This window comes from Semicossyphus pulcher, unplaced genomic scaffold (genome assembly GCF_022749685.1).
Source record: "Semicossyphus pulcher isolate SPU_LCO1_2020_fin unplaced genomic scaffold, fSemPul1.0.p SCAF_2, whole genome shotgun sequence".
Classification (NCBI taxonomy): Eukaryota; Metazoa; Chordata; class Actinopteri; order Labriformes; family Labridae; genus Semicossyphus; species Semicossyphus pulcher.
In genome coordinates, this window is record NW_027211693.1 from 8,967,554 (window position 1) to 8,988,593 (window position 21,040).

General features: G+C 40.6%; 1 protein-coding gene across 1 annotated transcript in view; it reads left to right on the top strand.

The window, feature by feature from the left end:
* The window catches only part of fstl5 (follistatin-like 5), a 199,686-nt gene that overhangs the window by 67,080 nt on the left and 111,566 nt on the right, over window positions 1-21,040 (top strand). Inside the window, exon 4 of the mRNA XM_069670589.1 lies at window positions 2,355-2,603. Coding sequence (XP_069526690.1) covers window positions 2,355-2,603 — 249 coding nt within the window. The remainder of the gene's footprint in view (window positions 1-2,354; window positions 2,604-21,040) is intronic.

Consider the following 21,040-nt stretch of genomic DNA (forward strand, 5'->3'; position numbering starts at 1 on the left):
CCCCCACTCTCTACTCCCCACATTTTCCTCGATCACGATCATCAGTTCAACTCTCTAAACGGTCCCCCTAAGGAAAGCCATGGAGTTAGCTCGTGTTAGCTGTTAAATTTAACAGTGATTGTGTTGTACAGCTTACAGAGGAAGAGTTAATATTAGGGTTGAAGTCTCTGCTATCTCTGGAGAAAATAATATGGCATGGTTAATTGTAGCATGTGCTAAAGCCGCAGAGTTGGTTAATGATCCGTCATGGTTGATGATTATTCGGCAGTTATGTAAAATCAAAAGACAATTTTTTTTAGAAGTTACACGGATCTAATTTCTCAAACTGTCAAACTCGTGTCTTTTTTCCAGGCTCGTCTTCTCTGCGTAATTCTTTCATCGTGATAAAGCATATGTCGCTTGCTTAATATGCATCAGGCGTGTTATTTGATTTATTTTGTCTTCATTAAAAAATAATTCATAAGACAGTTTCATGAGGCTGTTTGCGGCGGTGCTGCAGCGTCTGTTGTGTCAGAGCTTCCATCCATCAACACCGAGCTGGAGCGAGCCTTTGTCTGCGTGTGAGGATGTGTGCTCATGAGGTGTGAACTTTGCAGCTTTCATTGCAGCCATTAAAAAAGCTCAGCATGTCATGTTATAAAAAAGGAAAAGATGAGACGTATATTTTTATTGTAATCTTATTGCATTGGCAGTTTTCTAAAGGACAGTACACGGACACTTGTGAATACAGTGACCTTTTCACAATAAGCAGTGGACAAACCTGTAATCATACTCAGCGATGCCTTATGTTCATAACCGTATGTAAGCTTTGAGAGGCTTTCACTCTAATGGTTGTGATTTCTTTTTTTACAACCATCTCTCTGCTCATCACACTCCTCCATTCCTTCAGGAGGGCAATTTGAGAGCGAGTAAGCTGCAGTTTGAAAGCAGATATATTTGGCGTGGTTCACGGGTTACTGTACAGACTGACCTGTGAACTGTGGAGACTTGTTAGTGTTCAAATGGAAGAGCACAACAGAGTCGTCTCTTCTGAGAGCATCACATCGATCGCTTTTTAAAGGAAACGCTTATTCTCATAAAACCTCACATAAGTGAAATCTTTCTCACAGAATATTTTTCCTTCCAACTTCCCAAACATACACACTGCAATGTTTGGCATCTTATTTTTCCTGCCTCTCCTCTAATCCCCCATTGATAATTCCTCGGTTTCTTCTTGCCTGCTCCATACAGTGGTCGGAGTTCAGGGTGTGCTGCAGAAGTGCACCCCAGAACTGAATGCTGGGAATGAAAATGTCTTGCTCAAGGACACTTTCCTCACATTTGATTTAGCTTTCCTTTTCATTCCGAACCCTCAACTCCTCAGCCCTTGGATTAAATGAATTCTCCATGATGTGTGATGCCCTCTTCATTATAAAGGTCACTTTCTGTGAGAAGGTGTTTGTTGCTGCAAACTGCGCTCTCCTCTCTCTGTGGTGTGTTTATTCACTTCAAGTCATGGCAAGGTGAAGGGTATGAATGAACAGTGAAGAGTTAATGTAGTATATGCTTGGAATTCTATAAGTTTTTATCTTTTGACCCTTTAAAATGAAGCAATGGCCAGTTGTGACCCCTACTCACAAGATAGTACTGACCTAATCTGAGATCTTAAAGGGGCTGTATCTTTTAAATGGATATTCTCATGTTTTCATGGGTTTCACATGTTTGGGTGTTTATTGTTCACAGTGAAAAAGTGAAAACTGCATAATTCCGTGTTTTTCCAGAATGACATGTTTAAAAAGGTCGCCTCTGAAATGAGCCATTCAGAACGGCTGCAGGTTTCTACTTAGAGCTTTGCTTTCGCTGAAATCGACCAATCGCCATTCACCGTCATTCACCTCAGGCTGCCTTCTTGCACGAGCTTGTTGTCAAGTCGTTGTCAAGATTTCAACATACCACTCCGATACCTCCTGGTGATTCTGGCTTGTACATTCAAGGCTGAATAACTGATCCTAGAGTAGCCATGTTGTCTACAACTGTGGAGTGACAGTGCAGTGCGGCGGCTCCCCCTTTATGTGCGATCCCATGTGGGGGAGGGGCTATGCTGTCACTCCAAATACTGTCAGCCAATCATTGCTAAGGTCTAACATTTGAATGGTAAAACGGCTTGTTTGTTTAAGGATGAAGGAGAGGCTCCAAAAAATAATTACATTAAAATGTGTTAACAATTTTTAAAACAAAACAAACTTTACCAACGTGATTCAAAAACACATTAGAATAATAGAAAATTGATTGCACAGCTAAAATAAGTTCTCTTTAAGAGTCCTCTTTTTAAGTAAAAAAATGTCTTTATTTTGTCTCTTGTGTGTTTCCTGCAGGCTTTATGGGACACACTGGCTTTCCCGGTCCATGTGAACACAAGTACTGTGGCTTGGGGCGTCACTGTGTGGTCAACCATGAGACCGGCCAAGGCGAGTGTAAGTGCTTGGATCACTGCAAACCGCACTATAAACCCGTGTGCGGCTCAGATGGGAAGCTGTACCAGAACCACTGCGAGCTCCACCGGGCCTCCTGTCTCAGAGGACACAAGATTACCATCATGCACAGCGAGGAGTGCTTCTATAAAGGTAAGAGCTATCTGCGTGACCTTTGTCTAATGGAGGATGTGTGCGGTCCGGTGGATGCTGTATGCCAATGTATGCAATGTATGCAAGGCCGTTTTCCCCCTGTAACCTGTGGGATGTGATTTAATGAAGTTAGGACAGGCACTAAAGATAATGCGACAAAACTACATTATATAAATCTTCAAAATGTAAATCTGCAGCAAGCTTCTGCAGGAGTATCCCTCATAGAAAGTAAGCATTTTGTGTGCTATCTAAGAAGCTGTTTCTGATTTAAAAAGTAAGGTAACATTTGCCTGTGGTATATTTAAACTTGAATGAAGGAAAATGACCTACAAAGCGTACCTTACGCCGTCATCCAACACACGCAGTTTCACTATAGGTACCCCGATGGGACACAAATGCTTAGCCGTGAGCAGTATTAGAGCCATTACTGACCCACTGAGCTGCACAGGACTGCAGCAGGGTTACTCATGGCCTGAAGGAATATGGAAATTAAGGAGAATGAAAAATACTTTTTAAAGCAGAAAAAGAGGAATAACTAAAACATATATGAGTGAGAGACTAGGAAACGGCCATCAACAGCTTCCCTGGCAGTTAACCAGCCACTAATAAAAGGAGCCTTTCTAATATTGTGCTTTGAGAAAGTAAAGGACTTCATTTTGGCTCACAACATATCATTTCCATCCCCAGATCTAAATGGTGTATTAAAAGATTTAAAAAATACATCAGTACTCTTAAACTAAAGAGAAAAAAGGATAATAATCTTATAAATGCATTGAATAGAGTCGACGAAGAAATCAATCATTATGTTGTGTTTGACTTATTTCGAAGAAATGAAAACTAAAATATGGGACTGGTTCTGAGATTGAAAACATACTTTGTGGACTTAATAGTTTGTAATTTTTTCAACTCTCGTATTTCTCGGTTAAATGTGAAGCTACAGCGGGCTGCTGGTTATCTTAACTTAGCACAAGGACTGGAAATAGGGAACAGGAAGCATATCTAAAAGTCACAAGTTAAGTAGTTGCAAAAAAAATTATATCACTTCTGTGGTAAAGGTGTACCCAGTACAATGATATACATTCTGCATTACATCTTGTCATAGAGAAAATAATGATTTTGGTGGCTCTACGTGGGAGTATTATACAGAGACACACTCGAAAAGCAGCTTTGTAATTATAGGAGTGCATGTGATGTTTGCAGCAAAACAATTGCCATTCTTAGATGGATGCGCAAACCTAGATACTTAAAGACCCCCTCCAGTGAAAATCAAGTGTTTAACCTTGTGAACATCTCCATGTGGTGTTCTTCGTGTGCTACAAGACATATCAGGGACAACATCAGCATCATCTCCATGGCTGGGCCTGTCTGCTTTTAAACTGCAGTGTACCAAGGACAGGCTGAACAACACGTTTTCAGATTGGCAGGTTTGAGACGTCACAAACCTAAGGAGCCAATCCCGTTAATGGACGGGGTGATGCTATGCATGTCATTATGCGTAACCTATGGCAACCACTTTGGCGATGCGCTAGCCAGTTGTGCAGTAAAGTTATGATTAGTAACGTTACTTCGGACATTGGCAGTATCAATTGTGTGGTGATGTCAACTGTCATCGTCATTTTTGCAAACTCACTACTGACTGCTAATTGCTACATTTCAAGCGAGCTAAGTTTCAACAAGTAGCCACCAAATGATGTCAGAGACGTTTTTTGTTTTCGCAACGGAGGGGGCGGTTGGAAATGTGCATAGTGGGCGGGGCCTATGCAGATTCAGGAATTTTTAATGAGGGAGAAGGAGGAGATGCCTTGGGGGGGATTTTTACAAGGTAATTAAATGTATTTTTGCAGAAAAAAAAAACTAAATTTATTATTTCAAGCAGAGCATTTTATACATCTTAAAACATGACTGGAGCTGCTCTTTAACTTGGCACAAGGACTGGACATAGGAGGTAAAGTGTTCCCAGTAAAATTATATACACTCTAACATCTACATTTCAACTTGTCATAGAGAAAATAATGATTTTGGTGGCTCTACGTGGGAGTACTGTACAGGGACACACACGAAGAGCAGCATTGTAATTAGAGGAGTGCATGTGATGTTTGCAGCAAAATGAGTGCCATTCTGAGGGAGATGCATGCTGTACCACAAATGTAGATACTTCATGTCCAAATTCTCCCAATGCTTTACATGAAATACCATAAGAACACCTCTTAGACATAATGTAGCTACACAAAAAGACATTACAGTACACACAAGAACCAATGACATGAAATATTGACAAATGCAGTCGTGTCTAATGTGCAACATAAAGAACAAGGCACACAGTCTGATAGCAGTCATATAGCTCTTAGTGAAATGCACAGCTCGGTGTAGAGGCAGGAGCAGGTGGTAGTGCTGTAGTGTTCATATTTCCCCAGAGAAGGTTGACTGCTCTCCACCATTGATTGTATAAACACGCCAATTATTCTTAGTCCCTGGAAACAAGGCAATTCTCCCTTTTGTAAAGCTAGACATCAGTAAAGTAGGAGCCCCTGACTGTCTGAACCCTTCTTCAATTCAAGGCGAAGGGTAATAGTGGCAGACTGCTCACAGACAGCATGCACAGTCATAATATTCATGAGCGATTGACTGAGGCACTGCATTGATTCGACAGGGTGCCTTAGCTCACTTGTTAACTTTGAAAAGCAACTTCATACGAGACTGGGAGTAGCTTTGGATCTATATACTGTTGCTGATGAAACTCTCTGTGGTCCTCCTTACTGAGAGTTTTGGGTGCAACATCCTTGGATTGGAAGACGAAACAAACCAAAACAAAAACAAAACACCGAGAACACCGTCTTACACTACTGAAATGTTCGATTTAGAGGTGAAGCCTCGCTGCATGGAGGAAAACGTAGAAGCTTTTTACAACTATTCCCGACACTTCACAGGAGTCAGCATATAAACCATCTTCAAACCAAACCTCGTGATTTGGCATACATTAAGAAGCCTGTGAAGGAAAACCGTATAAGCCCGTGCTAAAAATCCAAAAGAGTCTGTTTCATCCCGATCACATAAAAAGACATTCAGATCAATGATACATGCTGGGTGGGTGACAGGCCTAATCAGCTCCTCATGTGTCCTGCCCTGTCAGACTTCCCCCTTGCCACCCACCTCCTATACACCCAATCAGCATCTATCCGCAATGCAGAGTGGGATATTTGACCAATGTCAAGCAATCAATACCAGATCAACAGGAGCCAAAAGGAGGAATGAAGAAAAACACAAGGACCTTTTTTTCCCCTCTCATCTCATCCCCTGCTCAGTCCAGACGTTTCTTCTTTTTACTGTGACTGATATGTAATCAATTTCTCGTTGGACGAGAGCTCCAGGGAGAGGACACAGGAACCTGTTGGAGCAATTAAAACAATCTCTGTTAAAGGCATTGCCTTCCTCCATGCACTTTCAAATAATTGTAGAAATAAAACCGTGAATTTTAAACGTGTTGTTTTACCGTTTTAAATCGTTGCATATGAATACAGAGGGGTTGCTTTAATAATACACAGCTACAGAGAATTTATCCTTTGTTGCAACAAAAGGCACCGTGGTAATCAGAGGAAATGGATAATTGAGCAAATGTAATAGAGCTTAACACCAAATCTAGATGTAATTATGATTGCGGGGTTATTAGTGGGTAAAATGGAATATGCCCTCAGTGGAATGTTAAATGTGTCACTTGATTATTTGTCCTCTAGGTAATGGGTTCAATTTACCCCGCAATATGGAGATATGTAGTCATTATCACAGCATAATAATGAATTTCCTTTAGTCCTATATTAGATACCTCCGCGGAGGAGGGAATGTTTGGGGTCCCACTTGTGTCTTTGTCTGTTACTCTCTGTTATTTCCGAGAATATCCACTTAACAGATTTCAATTAAGTTTGTAAGATAGTCATGCAGTGGGCCAAGAAGCAAATTAATACTTTGAAGCTACGCTAACGGCTTCCCTCAGGGATGGCAATGTTGGTCAGTCCACTACTTTGGTCAAACGGACACGTAGTAACTGTTGGATGGATTGCCATGAGAGCGTGTGTAGACGTTCATGGTCTCCAGATGATGCCTAACGTGTTTCGTCACCATTTGCTCTAGCTCTTGAGAGGCATTTGCCTGAAAATTGGTACAAACTTTTATTATCCTCTGCTCTTACATCCACCGGTCAAATTTCTCATTTCCAAATACTTTGGTTTATGATCTACTGCCTGACAAACTAATGACTCTACCGCCGGCCTCAGGTGTACTCTGTGTTTGATAGAGATGACATGATTCTGTCAAAAGACTACTTATTGCAAGGATAATTATATTTATATTGGCTAAAATAGGGCCAATCAAAACGCATTAACTTCCTAATGTCCTCTAGTGTTGCAGTGTTGCTCTCCTTCACATTTCACAATGCAGCATGTCACTGCAGAAGTGAATGGTGAGTGCAATATTAATTTGCGCCACAGTAATCATAAAGTGTTCGTCAACAAAAACCTAACGACTTTATTTCTGTCTCTAATGTTCAGATTTAAGATGCACTGAGAGGCAAATCCCGCAGACACTCTTAAAATGAGACTTTAGCCTGGTGCCTCATAAATAATGCACATGTGTTTGGGGTTCAATGTGTCACATGTGCACATGAACAACTGGCACAAACACCTCACAAGCTACCGTAAATCTGGCCCTAGTTGTTGCCACCGTTCCTCCGCGGAAAGCTTGTCATCACCGCAGCATAAGGTCTTCCCTCTGTCCAATACATAAAACTGGTTGTAATCTATGACCATAGGCTGTTAAATTCCAAACACAGTGCCATAAATGAACTGTCATCACCAGATGGATGACTTGCTGGCTCCGCTAATGCTCGGCTGACTGCTACAAATTGGCTCATACTTTCTTTGTTGTTAGATATACAGAAGCTAATGAAATGGCGATCAGCCGGTCACTGATGGTCTATTTACATCATTTATCAGACGCTTACATTCTGTGGCCAAGCGGTTAGTGCAAATCTAGTTTTAATTATAGATGTGCAGGTCATCTTATTTTGGACTCGTATGTGTTCAGCTGATCTAAAACCGAAGCCGTACCCTCCAGTCCTCTGCAACACGACTGCTGATTAAACACAGAATGTGCAAATATTGAGAAAACAATGTGTCGGTGATAACGCTGAGACGCGTTTATATAGTAGATTTGCATATTTACACTTCTCTGGGGTACTGTATGATATTGCAAGCAATTCATAACTTAATATATCCTGTAACATACTTTGAAAGTTGGAATAATAGCGCTACAGTGGAATACGATGTAGCAGTTCCAGTGGTTCATGTTTGAGCAATCGCTGTACTATTTTCTACTTTATTCAAATGTCTGTGTGATGTCTTACTGTGGCCATGTGCCGTCAGCAGTCAGGTTCAGGGCAGCTCATGATCACTGACAAGATTCTGCTTCATATGGATTTGGACAGACAATTAGTCCCCTGGGCAAGCTTAAACTTAGAGCCATTGGAAATGATTGCTTTAGAATTGACACCCATATGCAAAGAAGTTGAGCCATTATTGGTTCTGGTCCCAGTTGAATGGGTCTCTGCTGGAAATGGACAGGCCTTGTCAGCCGTACCTTCTCTGTGCCTCTGCTGCGGACGACAGGATAAAAAATGACAGCCATGTGTTGACTGAAGCTTCTCATTAGCACTGGGGAGAGCATATGACCCACCATTTACCCCTCGCAAGGCCTGGCAACTTAGCCAGGATCGGATCTGATTGAAAATTAAGTGGTGCACAAAAGCCTGTCCAATCTGTGGAGGGAAATGTGTGCATGAAGGCGAGCAATCTCTGCAGCAGGCAATTGCCACTAGCGGAGACAATCAGGGCTAAGGTTGCGGCGCATCAAGCAAGTGGTTTCATTGCATTCAGCACATCCAATTATCTGGGAGATCATACATTTAGAAAACCTTCAGACATTTGGCTCCCAATAAACCGACCGTGATAGAGCTTTTCATTTTTTTATTTACTACTTACTGTACAGTTTTACCGCTTCGTCCACTCCCCAGTTGCATCATGAAGTTGGGAAACAAGAATCAAAGTTTTACACAGCCTTTGTTTCATTATTTGGTATAAGCTGCTTTTGTTAGATTACATCATACCGGTTGTCGTTGCGAAAAAACATACGGTTGGACATTTTTGTTGTCAAAATGAAAACAAATCAAAAGCTCACCTGGGAAATGCATTTTCTATAAACACACACAGTTACCACATTAGTCCAAACAGGTAACTTCCAGTAGAGAAGACTGACTGATTAATTGATAATCAAAATAATCCTTCTCTGCAGCCGTAATTTAGACGGCTAAACGGCTATAATGTGAAAGTCGTAAAGTTAGCATTCCAAACACAACAAGATCTAATGTCATGCTCGCTACACGTGACGGGGGATGGGAAGGGCAAAACTACACCATCTGTTATGCTTTTAATCAGGATTATAAAGCTGAATATACATTATAATTACTGCCAAAATGTTATTAATGATTAATATCTGAGAACCTAGAATAGCACTCTCACTTTCATAATTACAGTGCTGCTGCTTGACTACCTGTACTGTATTAATGATCTCATCTGCATGCTTGCTGCTCGTGTCTGCCTTTGCCTCAAGCCTCACACTGCGGAAATGTGTTATTCAGCTGTCTCCTGTAGGGCGGCAAGTGACAGTTATGTTTCCAATCAGTCATACTGCTGAGTATCTTTTAGATGAATTAGTTCTTTCTCTGTTAGGTTAAATTTACAGTTATGTATGTTGCCAGTTATTCAGCTGATCATCCTTTAAAATAATCCTTTGAAAAATAGTGAAAAGATTCCTGCTCCGTGGTAGTGCAAGATGAAATCATCAAATTCTTATGTTTACAGGTCAAGTCCAACAAAAGACTTTAAAGTGGTAATCTCGAAGATCTCAGTGTCGTTCTCTTTGGCGGCACCTATGGCGATAAACAGTAATTGCGGGAGCACACTTCCCAGATATCCAGACAGTGCTGCATGTGTGACGTCCACGGTTGGCTCCGGTTGTAACTCTTGATTTTCCTCGCTGATGGTCGCTTTCCTTTTTAGACTGTTTGCTTCATCTGAGCGTCAAGTTTGTTTCTTTTTCTTTGGATTTTCACTTATTGTTGAAGTTGTATCTGTAGTCATCCATCTTTTCTTTGTTTGTTCAGCCATAGTAGATTACTGTTTACTCACAACACTTGCAGAGACTGGAAAAGCAGCCACTTAGCTCCGCCTACCCTCTCTGGCAGACCAACCACTGCTGGGTGATGGAAAACGCGCCACTTGACGCTTGAGATTTTTTCCACCAATCCACCACTCATTTATTTGAATTAAAATCATTGAGATGATCACTTCAAGTTTACAATCATGAAAGGAGTTGAGCCTGCGACCAGTGCGTCAAGGACTGTAGCCTCTGTACATGGGGCACCTGCTCTACCGACTAAACCAGTGCCCCAACCAATTTTGATAAATACTTTTTTCAACTATGTCTTCTTCTGAAAAACGCAGGTTAGGTTGTGCAGTAAGGTGCAGTGATACAATCTGACAGAAAGAGAGAGCAGAGTGAGTTAGCCTCTTGTGGATGAATGATCACAATTTTGTTTTATTTTGAATTATCAATGAGAGGGAAAAATCAATACACATTTGACATTGATGGGGACATGTCCCTCACATTCTCCCTGAAACCAATGCCTGTAGTTGAGATGTACTGGGTGCAGAGAGTAGAACATGAACTCAATCATCCTAAGCACTTTTATTTTTAAACGTGAAAGTAGAGAAGTTTGAGTTCGAATGAGGATCTGATATCTTTTTTCTCATGTAATGAATCCAGCTTGGATGTCGTAAGAAGAAAATTTAACACACATATGCTATTAAACATCAGTGTTTCTTTGAGAATGGTGTGCACATTATGTTTATGATCTCAGATTCCCTTACGCAGGTGGATATATTGTATGTATGTTGTTTTGGCATAGTTTTAATTCGTTTTTGGCTCTTGATTTTCAAAAAACATAAATAAGAACAACTTCAGAACAGAATTTTTTTGTTTTTGTTTTACCTCTGCATACCCTGTACTTAAACCACTGTAAAGCCAAGTTACATCTTATATTTTGCTGAAAAACAGGCACATATGCTGCACAGCGATAATGAACATCTGTAATTAGGCTGTCTATAAAAGTAGGGCTTGTTGAACTACAGTGCGTCTGTTGTTCGCTGCTTCCCTTGCGTCTCAGCACAACAAACTCTTTGTGGACGGCTCCCCTGGGCTCTGCCAAGAAAAACATGCTCATGAAGCATCACAGTTTCCACCCTCCGGAGACCTGCTACCTTAGTGATGTGTTTGTGTCTTTCCCCACCGGAGAGGCATTCCAATGAGATCAGCCTGTGTACAGAAAAAAGGGCATCGAAACCTCCTGTGCATTCTCGCTTTCTTTTAATGACTCTGTGGCGCCATTAATGCTGCGACCTCTGTACGAGACCTGGCGTTGTCATCGACAGCAGCGCCAAAGAACAAGCTCCTCATTAAAATCCAGACCTGTGGATCATTAAGTTTGCAAGGGCGTCCAAACCATTGTCAGCTGCAGGGTCGAATGTGCAGGTCGAATCTGAAGTTGGAGTCTGTTTACATCGTTCTGTCTGTTGATTAAAGAGGTTTTTCTGCAAAATTAGATTCACAGATTGATTTATTTGCGACCGACTTAAAGGCGGGTGACCTTTCCCGGCTGTTTAATCTTTTTAATTTAGAGAGAGAATGCACCTCAAATGATTTTTTTCTGACGTCTGATTCTGAATTTTTGAACATACAATCTCCTGGCTGTGTCGACGTGTTAAATGTTCCCGCTGGATTCTGGAGCACTGAGGGCAGAGGAGATTAATGTTCCAGTTCAATCTATCCAGATTATGAGCTCATCTGCTGTGTATCAGATCAGTTGATGCAGGATCAGATTGTTTTCTTTTTACTAAGAACAGCCACACACACACACACACACACACATAGTCATTACAGAGGCAGTGTGACTGTCTTTGGTGTGTGTAAATTGACACCATGAAAAGACAAGCTTATACGCTATCACCGGGTTCGGGTGTTTATTTCTCTGAAAATGGATATTTATGACAACTGCCTTATCACAGTCGAGAAAAAAGGCAAAATAAGGGCAAAGAAGCCATTACATGAAAGAAATGAAAGAGAGCAACATATCCCCGGCCTTGAAAACGATCGGTTTGCATACACTCAGTGTTGCCAGTCATCATTCTGCCATTTTCAATGGTCAGTAAGAGAATTAATGTCCGACACGATGCAGAGAATAGAGCGATACAAGGCCAGGTTCATGGAATAATACTTGAAAGAATGCAATGAAATTGCTTTTTGGAAGAGGAATGAATGGTGCCTCCATGACTCAATTTGCCTTATTTTAATAGGAGGCATTCAAAAGGCCTTCTGCCTGGAGTAATGGCACTGAGGATTCATATGTCTGTTTGTAGTGTACAAATCGATGTTTCACAGAACTCGATCATTGGAAATCTTCATGAATTAGGATGTAGCACACTGAATCTGCACTGGGATCAAGGATGTTGTCACTTTTTTTCATTGATTTTTTTCCACGCTTCTGTCTCCGACAGGGGCATCTGCTAATAATACTTATATCACCGAGTACATGGCACCGCTTGCCTCCCTTATTACGGCTGAATGAAGACAGATGCAGCAGAAAAACAGATGTGGGACATAGCTGTAGGCAGCAGCACCGGCCCATTTGTTGAAAGCTGATGGGGTCAGGGAAGTTTCAGATCACAGTGGTTTCATCACTCTCTGTGCCTCGGCCTACAGGAGCAGCTCTCCTCATGCAGCTGTCAGGAAGGGTAAAGGATAACTGATAATTATACATGAAAATTGGTGCTGAAATGGAAAATATGAGTAGAGCCAGACCAATATGGGAATCTTGAGACTGTAATCGATTTTAGAGAGGAAAAAATGTACTGAATTTGTATTTTACACCAATTTTGCTCTGATGACTGTGCAAAGGTACTCAGAAGGCTCCTTTCTCAGCCTTTTATTGAAGATAATTTAGCATTATTATACACTCTTATACACAACAAATTTTGTTCCTTCCACCCTCTAATAAGCTGTAATGGTCTGGTAGATTTGCTGCAGACAATGCTGAGACCTTTATAAAATATGGAGCCTGAGCGCGCCTTGCTGGACAGACTGCATGAGGACACGACTTTTCCTGCATTATATAAACAGTTTTTCCATTTCTGCAATATTGGGAAAACATGCCAACACAGTATGCAAGTTGTTGTCCCGTATTGGCAGATAGTATCGGCCAAACGTTTGGTTCTAATGATGACAGTAAATCAAAGCTTTCCCACATCACTGATCTCACTGTTATGTAAAGGCTTACTTTCACCCCTACCTTGTGCAATATGACAAAATATTGACATGTATCCACCCAGGACTCCACATTCATCAGAAGCACTGTTGTCTCGCTTGTGCTATTAATCAAAAGGCAAGATTACTGAAACCTGGCTGAGTTGCACAAGATGTATTGGGAGCGACTCTTCAGCAGGGTTTCAAAGGGAAAATGAGAGTCCAAGAGTCACTGCGGATGGTGAGGACAGCTAATATTTACTGAAGGACACGTCCTGGAGCCGCTGTCCCTTGTGCTTCTTTGACAAGGATGAGCAGCCACTCTGCTCTAATTTTAAAGGCTGCGGGTTCAGTTTGTTTATTCACAGCCCTGACTCCTGTCAAAACACCGAACCTCCAACGTGTCACCTAAATTAGCTGGTAAGTCATTGGTTACAGGGTTTCACAGCAGCTCCTGTCATGCGAGGGTTTGGTTACAAGCTGATACAGCAGCCTAAGCTTCTCACCGTCTCTATGTCATATTTCCCCAAAGCATACTGAAGTCACAACACCATAATCCAAAAGGCCTAAACCCAAAATTCAAAACACTGAGATGGCACCTGCCGTCACTCCAAACCTGATAGACAGGCTCTTTAATACTGGTTAAAGTTAGTTGCTCAGTGGTCTGCTCAGTTAACTCATAGTGAAAAAAGACCTTTAATTCAACCTGTTGAGTTTGTATTTTGTCCTAATTTTGGGTTTCTTGGGTCCAAACACACAGTTTAGGTAAATTGGAAACCCATCACAGTATTTCCAAAGGTCATCTCAAGTATGTTTGTTCTTAGACATTCATTAGAAAGAATCTCTAATTAAGTGCGGCTTCCTTAAGAGCATCTCAAGAAGCAATCGCACAAATGCATGTTTTTCTTTTTCCATTTGAAACACTTTCATCAAGGCCAGCGATGCTCGCTGTGAATATCAGTGTCTTTCATGAAATACACGAGATAATTTGTAAGTTCCAAACATAAAAGTGCATTAAAAGCACTGCCTCCTTTGGCCCCGATAAATATAATATAGACAGGGAAATGAGGAAAAGATTTTATCTGAATGAAAACTTGAATCAACAACCTTTTTAGCCTGTTATTTACTCCAATCTAGACACTTTGCTTTTACGATATTTGTTTGTTCAGGCTTTCACCGTCAAAAGCAATCAACTTCAGTTTTCAAACTACATGAGTTGAACTTATTGTAGGAAATATCACCATTAAAGCTCCTGTGAGGAGTTTTTTCGCTGGTTATGAAACATCCATCTATCCATCCTTTATCTATACCGCTTATCCTGTTCAGGGTCGCGGGGGGGCTGGAGCCTACCCCAGCTGTCATTGGGCGGAAGGCGGGGTTCACCCTGGACTGATCATCCCAATCCAGTCAAATCAAGAGATTCCCTCAGATTCCTGCCAATAGTTTTTTTTTTTCTGTCAATGTGTGGTTATCCTCTTCCCTCTCATCCTCTCTGTTATGTAAAGGCATCAACACCCACGAAGCCATGATCTGCAGTGAGTTATCATGATGATGACAGTGCAGCTCTGTGATGAAGAGATGTGTAGGACACTGGACGTTGGCGATGTCATCCCATACTTTAATGTGATCCATAGTTGTCAGCCTGCCCTTGAATCCAGGAGACACGAGGGGCTTTTACTGCCTGTAGTTTTTCTAATGTGAGATTAGATTCATCTCGCCTGATGCGTCCTTTGATCTTCTGATTCCATTGTTCATATATTCTCCTTTTTCTATCTGTTTTTTTTATACATCTGTTTCATTCCTTTGTAAGTTAACTTCCATTTGCCGTTGGCGGTCTCTTAAGTGGAGTGTTGATTTGACAGTGATAACACCTGCTTTTATTTTTCACAAAGATTATTCTCAGGAAGCCAGACTGTCACTTCGAGACTTCTTGTTAGTTTGTTTAATTGCAACACATCTACATGTAACAGCAGCCACTCTGATTAAATCACACTACCTCACAGCTCGCATATAAGCTTCCCACTTACATACATAACATTTATTGCAGAGAGCGGTAATGTGTCGTTATTTGAAGCATTTTGTTTGTTTGATGTTGATAATGTGACAAACTTACTGAAAAAGACAAAGAATCTGTTCTCATGTGGTTTATTGATTCAAAAGATCTGTGAGGTGGCTGCATAGGCTCACCGTGTTATCAGAACCATTATATGGTTTCGATTATATCTGTTCAAGTAGCACCATCTCTGCATGTGTATTTATAAATACGTATATGTATCAGGGTGCTTTTTAGCGTTGAAAGAACCCTTGAGGATTTTCTCTCAGAAAGACATATAATTTATTCAGTGTGCGTTTATGGTTTGTGTGCCTCCATATTTTATATTTTCTCCCAGTGGTCCGCAGTCTAAACACCTGAGGCTTCATTTACCCTATTTATAAGGACAATTAGCACCAGCTGCTTCACAGTGCTTAAATATATATATATATATATAGGAACATCCTTTGACAATTGTGCTTTGTTATTGTGCGAGTTTAACTTTTGTTTTAAGAGCTTTATAACGAGCATGCCTCCGAGGAAATGACAGAAAGAAATAACCATAAGTGACATGGAATGCAACAAAACAATTATATATACATTTCAAAAGAAGGACTTATAATAATAATAATAATAATAGTAATAATAATAATAACAAAGTTACGAAGTGCTTACAGAATAAATGGAATCAAACACAATTAAAACAGACAGATTAAAAAGTGCTTCACAAAATACAAAGGATAAAAAAACAAGTTGCAAGTTTCTTATGAATAAGAACAAATAAGATGAATCACTGCAGCACATGAAATACCAATCAATCATTAAAAAAAGGCCTTCCTATAAAAATATGTTTTATGCAAAGATATAAAAACAGATGAAAACGTCCTCAGGCAGGGAACTCCAGAGCTCCAGGGCAATGATGGCAAACGCCTGGTCGCCCTTGGTTACCAGCCTTGACCGAGGAACAACTAATAAAGGTACTCTGGAGGATCTTACATCTATTGTCATTGCCTCAACTTTTAGACAATAGACTACGTATAGTGCCCAACTGTCAATCAGTCATCACATTCACACTGATGGCTATGCCACCGTGAGCACTTTGGGGTTCAGTGTATTGCCCAAGGACACTTTGACGTGTAGACTGGGGATCGAACCACCGACCTTCTGATTGAAAGACGACCGATTCTACCACTGAGCCACAACCCCATGACAAAGGACAAGATAATACAAAACAGTGTTGCCAGACAGAAAATAAAGTAAAATCGTACTGCAGCTTTAAAATTATCTTATTTTACCAAAAACTATAAAGAGTCAAAATGCCACACTACATTGCAAAACTGTGAAACTATGCCCTGCGCACCATATTAATGTAACAACACAGAGGTCCCGTCCTTTGTACAAGACGGCAACTATACACAATCATTCCTTCCGTTATTACCCTTCAAAATAAAAGCCCCATATCTACACCGGTTGGTGAAGAAAACTCGGTGCAGAGAGAGCCAGCGGGTCTGTGATGGCTCAAGAAGTTTATGAGGTTCAACATGACAGAACTCCTGAAACTCTTTCGCTTGGTGCTGTTTTTTAAATAGCCATACACAGCCCTGCATAAAGGCCCGCACATCCGGCTGCTTGCAAGCCGTGCTCGCACAGAGATGCAATTAGAGACGGATGCATCACTGAACTGTTATTGTGGGTTTCTTTGAAAGGGCGAAATTATCGTGCATTTGGCCTTTTTTGGCATTATTGATAGTTATCGTACATGTGGCAACACTAATACAAAAACATGGTGTTGGTGCAGTGATTGTTGTCATGAACTAACCGAATTTATCATTAGAGTGAAATAAAAATAATATATACTGCAGTCCTATGATTCTGTTTTAAAGATGTTTTCCAACATTGCTACAAGCCAATGATAAATATTACATAAAAAGCACATTGATTTGAAGGACAACAAGCTTGGCTTTGATATTAAAACATAAACATGTTCCTTTTTGAAAGAAAAGTTTGAATTAAATATTTCTAACGTGCAGTTCCTCATATAAGAGGAGAATCTGAAATGATGTCTTTATAACACATAGCATACCTACACCTATAAAAGCAGCAAATGTCTTTATAGTTTGGAACTAATTAGAATTGTTTTGTCCAATTTTATGTGGAGCGCAATCCAAAGTAGACAACGCCAAAACCCCTGCAGCTTTGTACACTCAAAGACAAAGAGCCCCGATGTGTTTGATCGATGGGTTTATTTATAGCTCGCTCAGCTTCAAAGCATCCTATGTTCATTTGCATGTTCATTATGTGCCTAAAATGGCCAATTATTCCGTCAGAGGTGTGTGCAGAGGACTGGGCCGCAGATCCCAAACAATCATGTGACAAATTAGCCAATTACACACGTTTGATGTTCCTCCCCCCTGGAGTGCTGAGTAAGAGGTTGACAGTGCAGAATAATTTTACTAATGATCAAAAGAGGCATTTTTGGAAAGGGGAAAAAGCAGCTAAAACCACCATGAAAATATATTTAAAGTTTATTTTTATTTCTATCTAATGTTTTTTTCTTTGTGAAATTACTTTCATCGCTTTCATTAAGATTTGTTTACCGCTCTGTTTGTTCTGGCCTCTTAAACTTTCCAGTAAGCATGCAAGTCTTTATAAAGCCTTCAATACTCCTTAGACTCTTGATGAATTGGCCAATTGCATTCTGTTACAAGTGTGTTTACTATGAGTGAATGGGTTCCAGAAGACGTTTTGCAGGCTGCACAGGGTTTGCTTCCCATTAAAGTATTGGTTAAAAAGCCTGTGCAGCCCATTATCCTGAAAAAAAAATCATTTTATAGCTCTCTCCCTCCTCCCTCTCTTTTATTTCCACCCACTTCCTCCATCCTGGATATGAAGCTTTTGAACAATTTGGTAAAAGTGAACAATAGCTGCCAACATCGCTTGAAGCAGTGCAATTGTGAGTAAGTAGAAGATACAAAGATGAAGAGAAGGAGGGAGTGTGGGGGGGGGGGGGGCAGGTTGACTGGGTTGCAGCTTTGTGGGCGTCTTCTAATATCAAAGCGTTGAAATTGTTCTATGTATAGCACAAGCCATCTGACCCAATGACGTGACAAATGTGTTGGATTGCAGGTGCTGGACACTGCAGTAAAGTGAGCAATGCTTTTCTTCAGAAGGCAGAAATGGAAAACATGGAGAGAAAGGATCTGCGGGAAATACATGTTGGAGGTCACATTTTTAAATTGGCATGAGAGAAAAAGTCTGCTTGTAACAAATAGAAAACACGTGAGCCGCATGATAATGTGCTAATACAATACAAGAAATGTAGTTATCTTTTTTGTGGAGTTTTCTTTTTTGTAATAATAGAAATAAATAACCCATAAGGGGAATATTTTCCCTGACGTGGGATTCTCTGCATCATTCATGTAAACATATAAACATACTTTAGCCTTCAGTCATATCACAAGGTCGTCTTTTTGTCACCTTTACTGGAGCTTTTGACTTCTTATGTCTGCTGCCGACAGATGCAGCAGGAAGTGTGAACTGTGTTCTTAAGAAAGCTTCCTGCTACCGCTGAAGTTGCGGGACAGTGAAACGATAACCTCAAGCTTGTTTATAAAGCCGATGGGGAGCTGCAGGTTTTCTAGGTTCATAACAACGACTGACCCCTTTCACATTGTTACATGTTTTTCACTCTGACGTTTGATACGTTGCTTTAAGAACACTGATTATATTTTGCTTTTAACATTCTGTTATTCTTATTAGCTGCATCTGGCCATAAGACTGTTTGTGATTTTATAATCTCTATTTACAGATTCTACATAGAAATGTAGAGTCTGTAGGCAGGGACGTGGATTTCAAGTGTTCTGGTTTCCGTTTGTACTACGTTTGTAGTCGGAGTAATATTGACCAATCACGTCTCAGCAGGCTGCGGGGTATGCAGGAAGAACAGTCCGTGTGGAGAGCAAAAGCAGGCACCGTAATGACATCCCGACTCCCATATCTCTATAAACAAACATCTGCAGCAAGTTCAGCTAACAATCTGTTCTAGATCTAAAATTCAACTTGAGACAAATTTGCTTGTCACGAAAGCCATTCAGGGTTTAGATTTCCCAACTTCCACGAATGCATCAGAAATGATCCGACCTCCAGTCACTGGTGATTATATGATTGTTCACGTTCTGCCGTAACATGATGGTCGAGCAGACATTCATCATCTGAACTTGTAAAGTTAAGCCTTTAAATTCCTCTGATGGTTTGTTAAAGTGTTACACAGGAAGTGAATGTTGAAGTACAGTTAAAAGGATCAGCTCATACAGTGCAGTGCACGTAAGGGCTCTCCGATGATTTTAGTTGAAAAGCCTTTTCCCTCATGGCTCTATCAGTTTGAATGAGAGTCTGTCAAAAGCAGTAATGACTACACTGGCTGCCAATGCGGCAGATTACTTCATACATCAGAAAACAGTCCGATTCCTGACAAACCATCAGCAAGAAAAATGCATGTTCTGGTCAGAGAAGAAATGCTTTACAATCCAGCTGACCTGGACCTGATGCTCCTCTCTACTGATGGTCAATATCATCACGATACATGTCAACACAGAACAGATGGATGAAAAATGTCAAAGCAATTTTTTATACGATGATGTCGTAAGGCTCTAAAAAATGTCTGTGTGGATGCTGAAAAAGTGTCAGGTGGATGCGGGACAAAACGGTCTTGTTTCCATCCCTGTTTGTGAAGCTGAATGTTTTATAACTCGATCAATAAAGGCTGTAGAGTTTGCCATGCCAAGAGATCTATAGGACTTCAACTCTTTATGGTTCCCAGCTATGAGTCGACTGGCTGGATAGATGATAATAGAGTCCTTTAACCTAATGTTGACCCCACTGTGGTATAAGAAGCAGCACTCTGGAGGCGTTGTGATAATCAGTGTTACTGCCGGTCAGTAGAAGGGTCTGTTTTATAGTCTAAGTATCAAAGACTCTGGCTGCGTGTTTGTATCCATTAACGTCTATAATATAATAGTAGACATTACATAAAAGCTGGATTGATTCGTGTAATCCTTTGGACCACAAAACAGACTTATGGCAGGCTGCAGTTTTATTCATGCAGTACAAACATTTCTCAGAGGCCGGGCTTCTCTGGGGACCAAAATAAACTCATTGGCTGATGTAAACACTGATATCCTGAGTCAAAGAGACCAACAATTTTAGTTCAAATAAGCTAGCTGGGTGAAGTGTAGGCTAAATGTCATTACTCTCTAATGGTTAGCAAAACAGCTAACTAGTATACCACCAGGGACCTATCTCCACGCTACAGTCTCCGTGCCAACAGAGCAGCGTAGCAGAGCCAATTACTGTCCCATAGCATTTATGAACTGCCTTGGGGAACTCAAGGACCTCTTGCTTTATTATTCTCATGCTTTTAACAGAATTACATGAAGTGCATCAATAGATTGAGTTCATGGAAGCACATGTTTAAATTTGTTCATGTTGGGTCAAAAGTTGAAATTGACAGTAGATCTAAAAAACAAGTAGTTAAAGTGATAATATGTATTTAAATAAATGTCTGTTAAGTGACTATCTATCGCCGAATGAGGTAACACGATGGTGATTGAGCCTATGGCCCACTGATGAAAGCCTTTGCATTTGCAATATTACAAACTTTTGAAAAAAATCACAAGCGGCGGCCAGTTAGTGACGCATTTTCCATCAGCCAGCAGTGGTTGGTCTGCCAGAGAGGGTAGGCGGAGCTAAGCGGCTGCTTTTCCGCTCTCTGCAAGTGTTGCAAGTAAACAGTAATCTACTATGGCCGAACAAAGAAAGAAAAGATGGATGACTACAGATACAACTTGAAAATCCAAAGAACAAGAAACAAACTCGACGCTCAGATGAAGGAATTTATTTTTTCACCAATGTGAGGATTTGCAGCCTTTTGCAAGCTTTCATGATTGTAAACTTGAAGTGATAATCTTAATGATTTTAATTTATATAAATAAATGAGCCTATT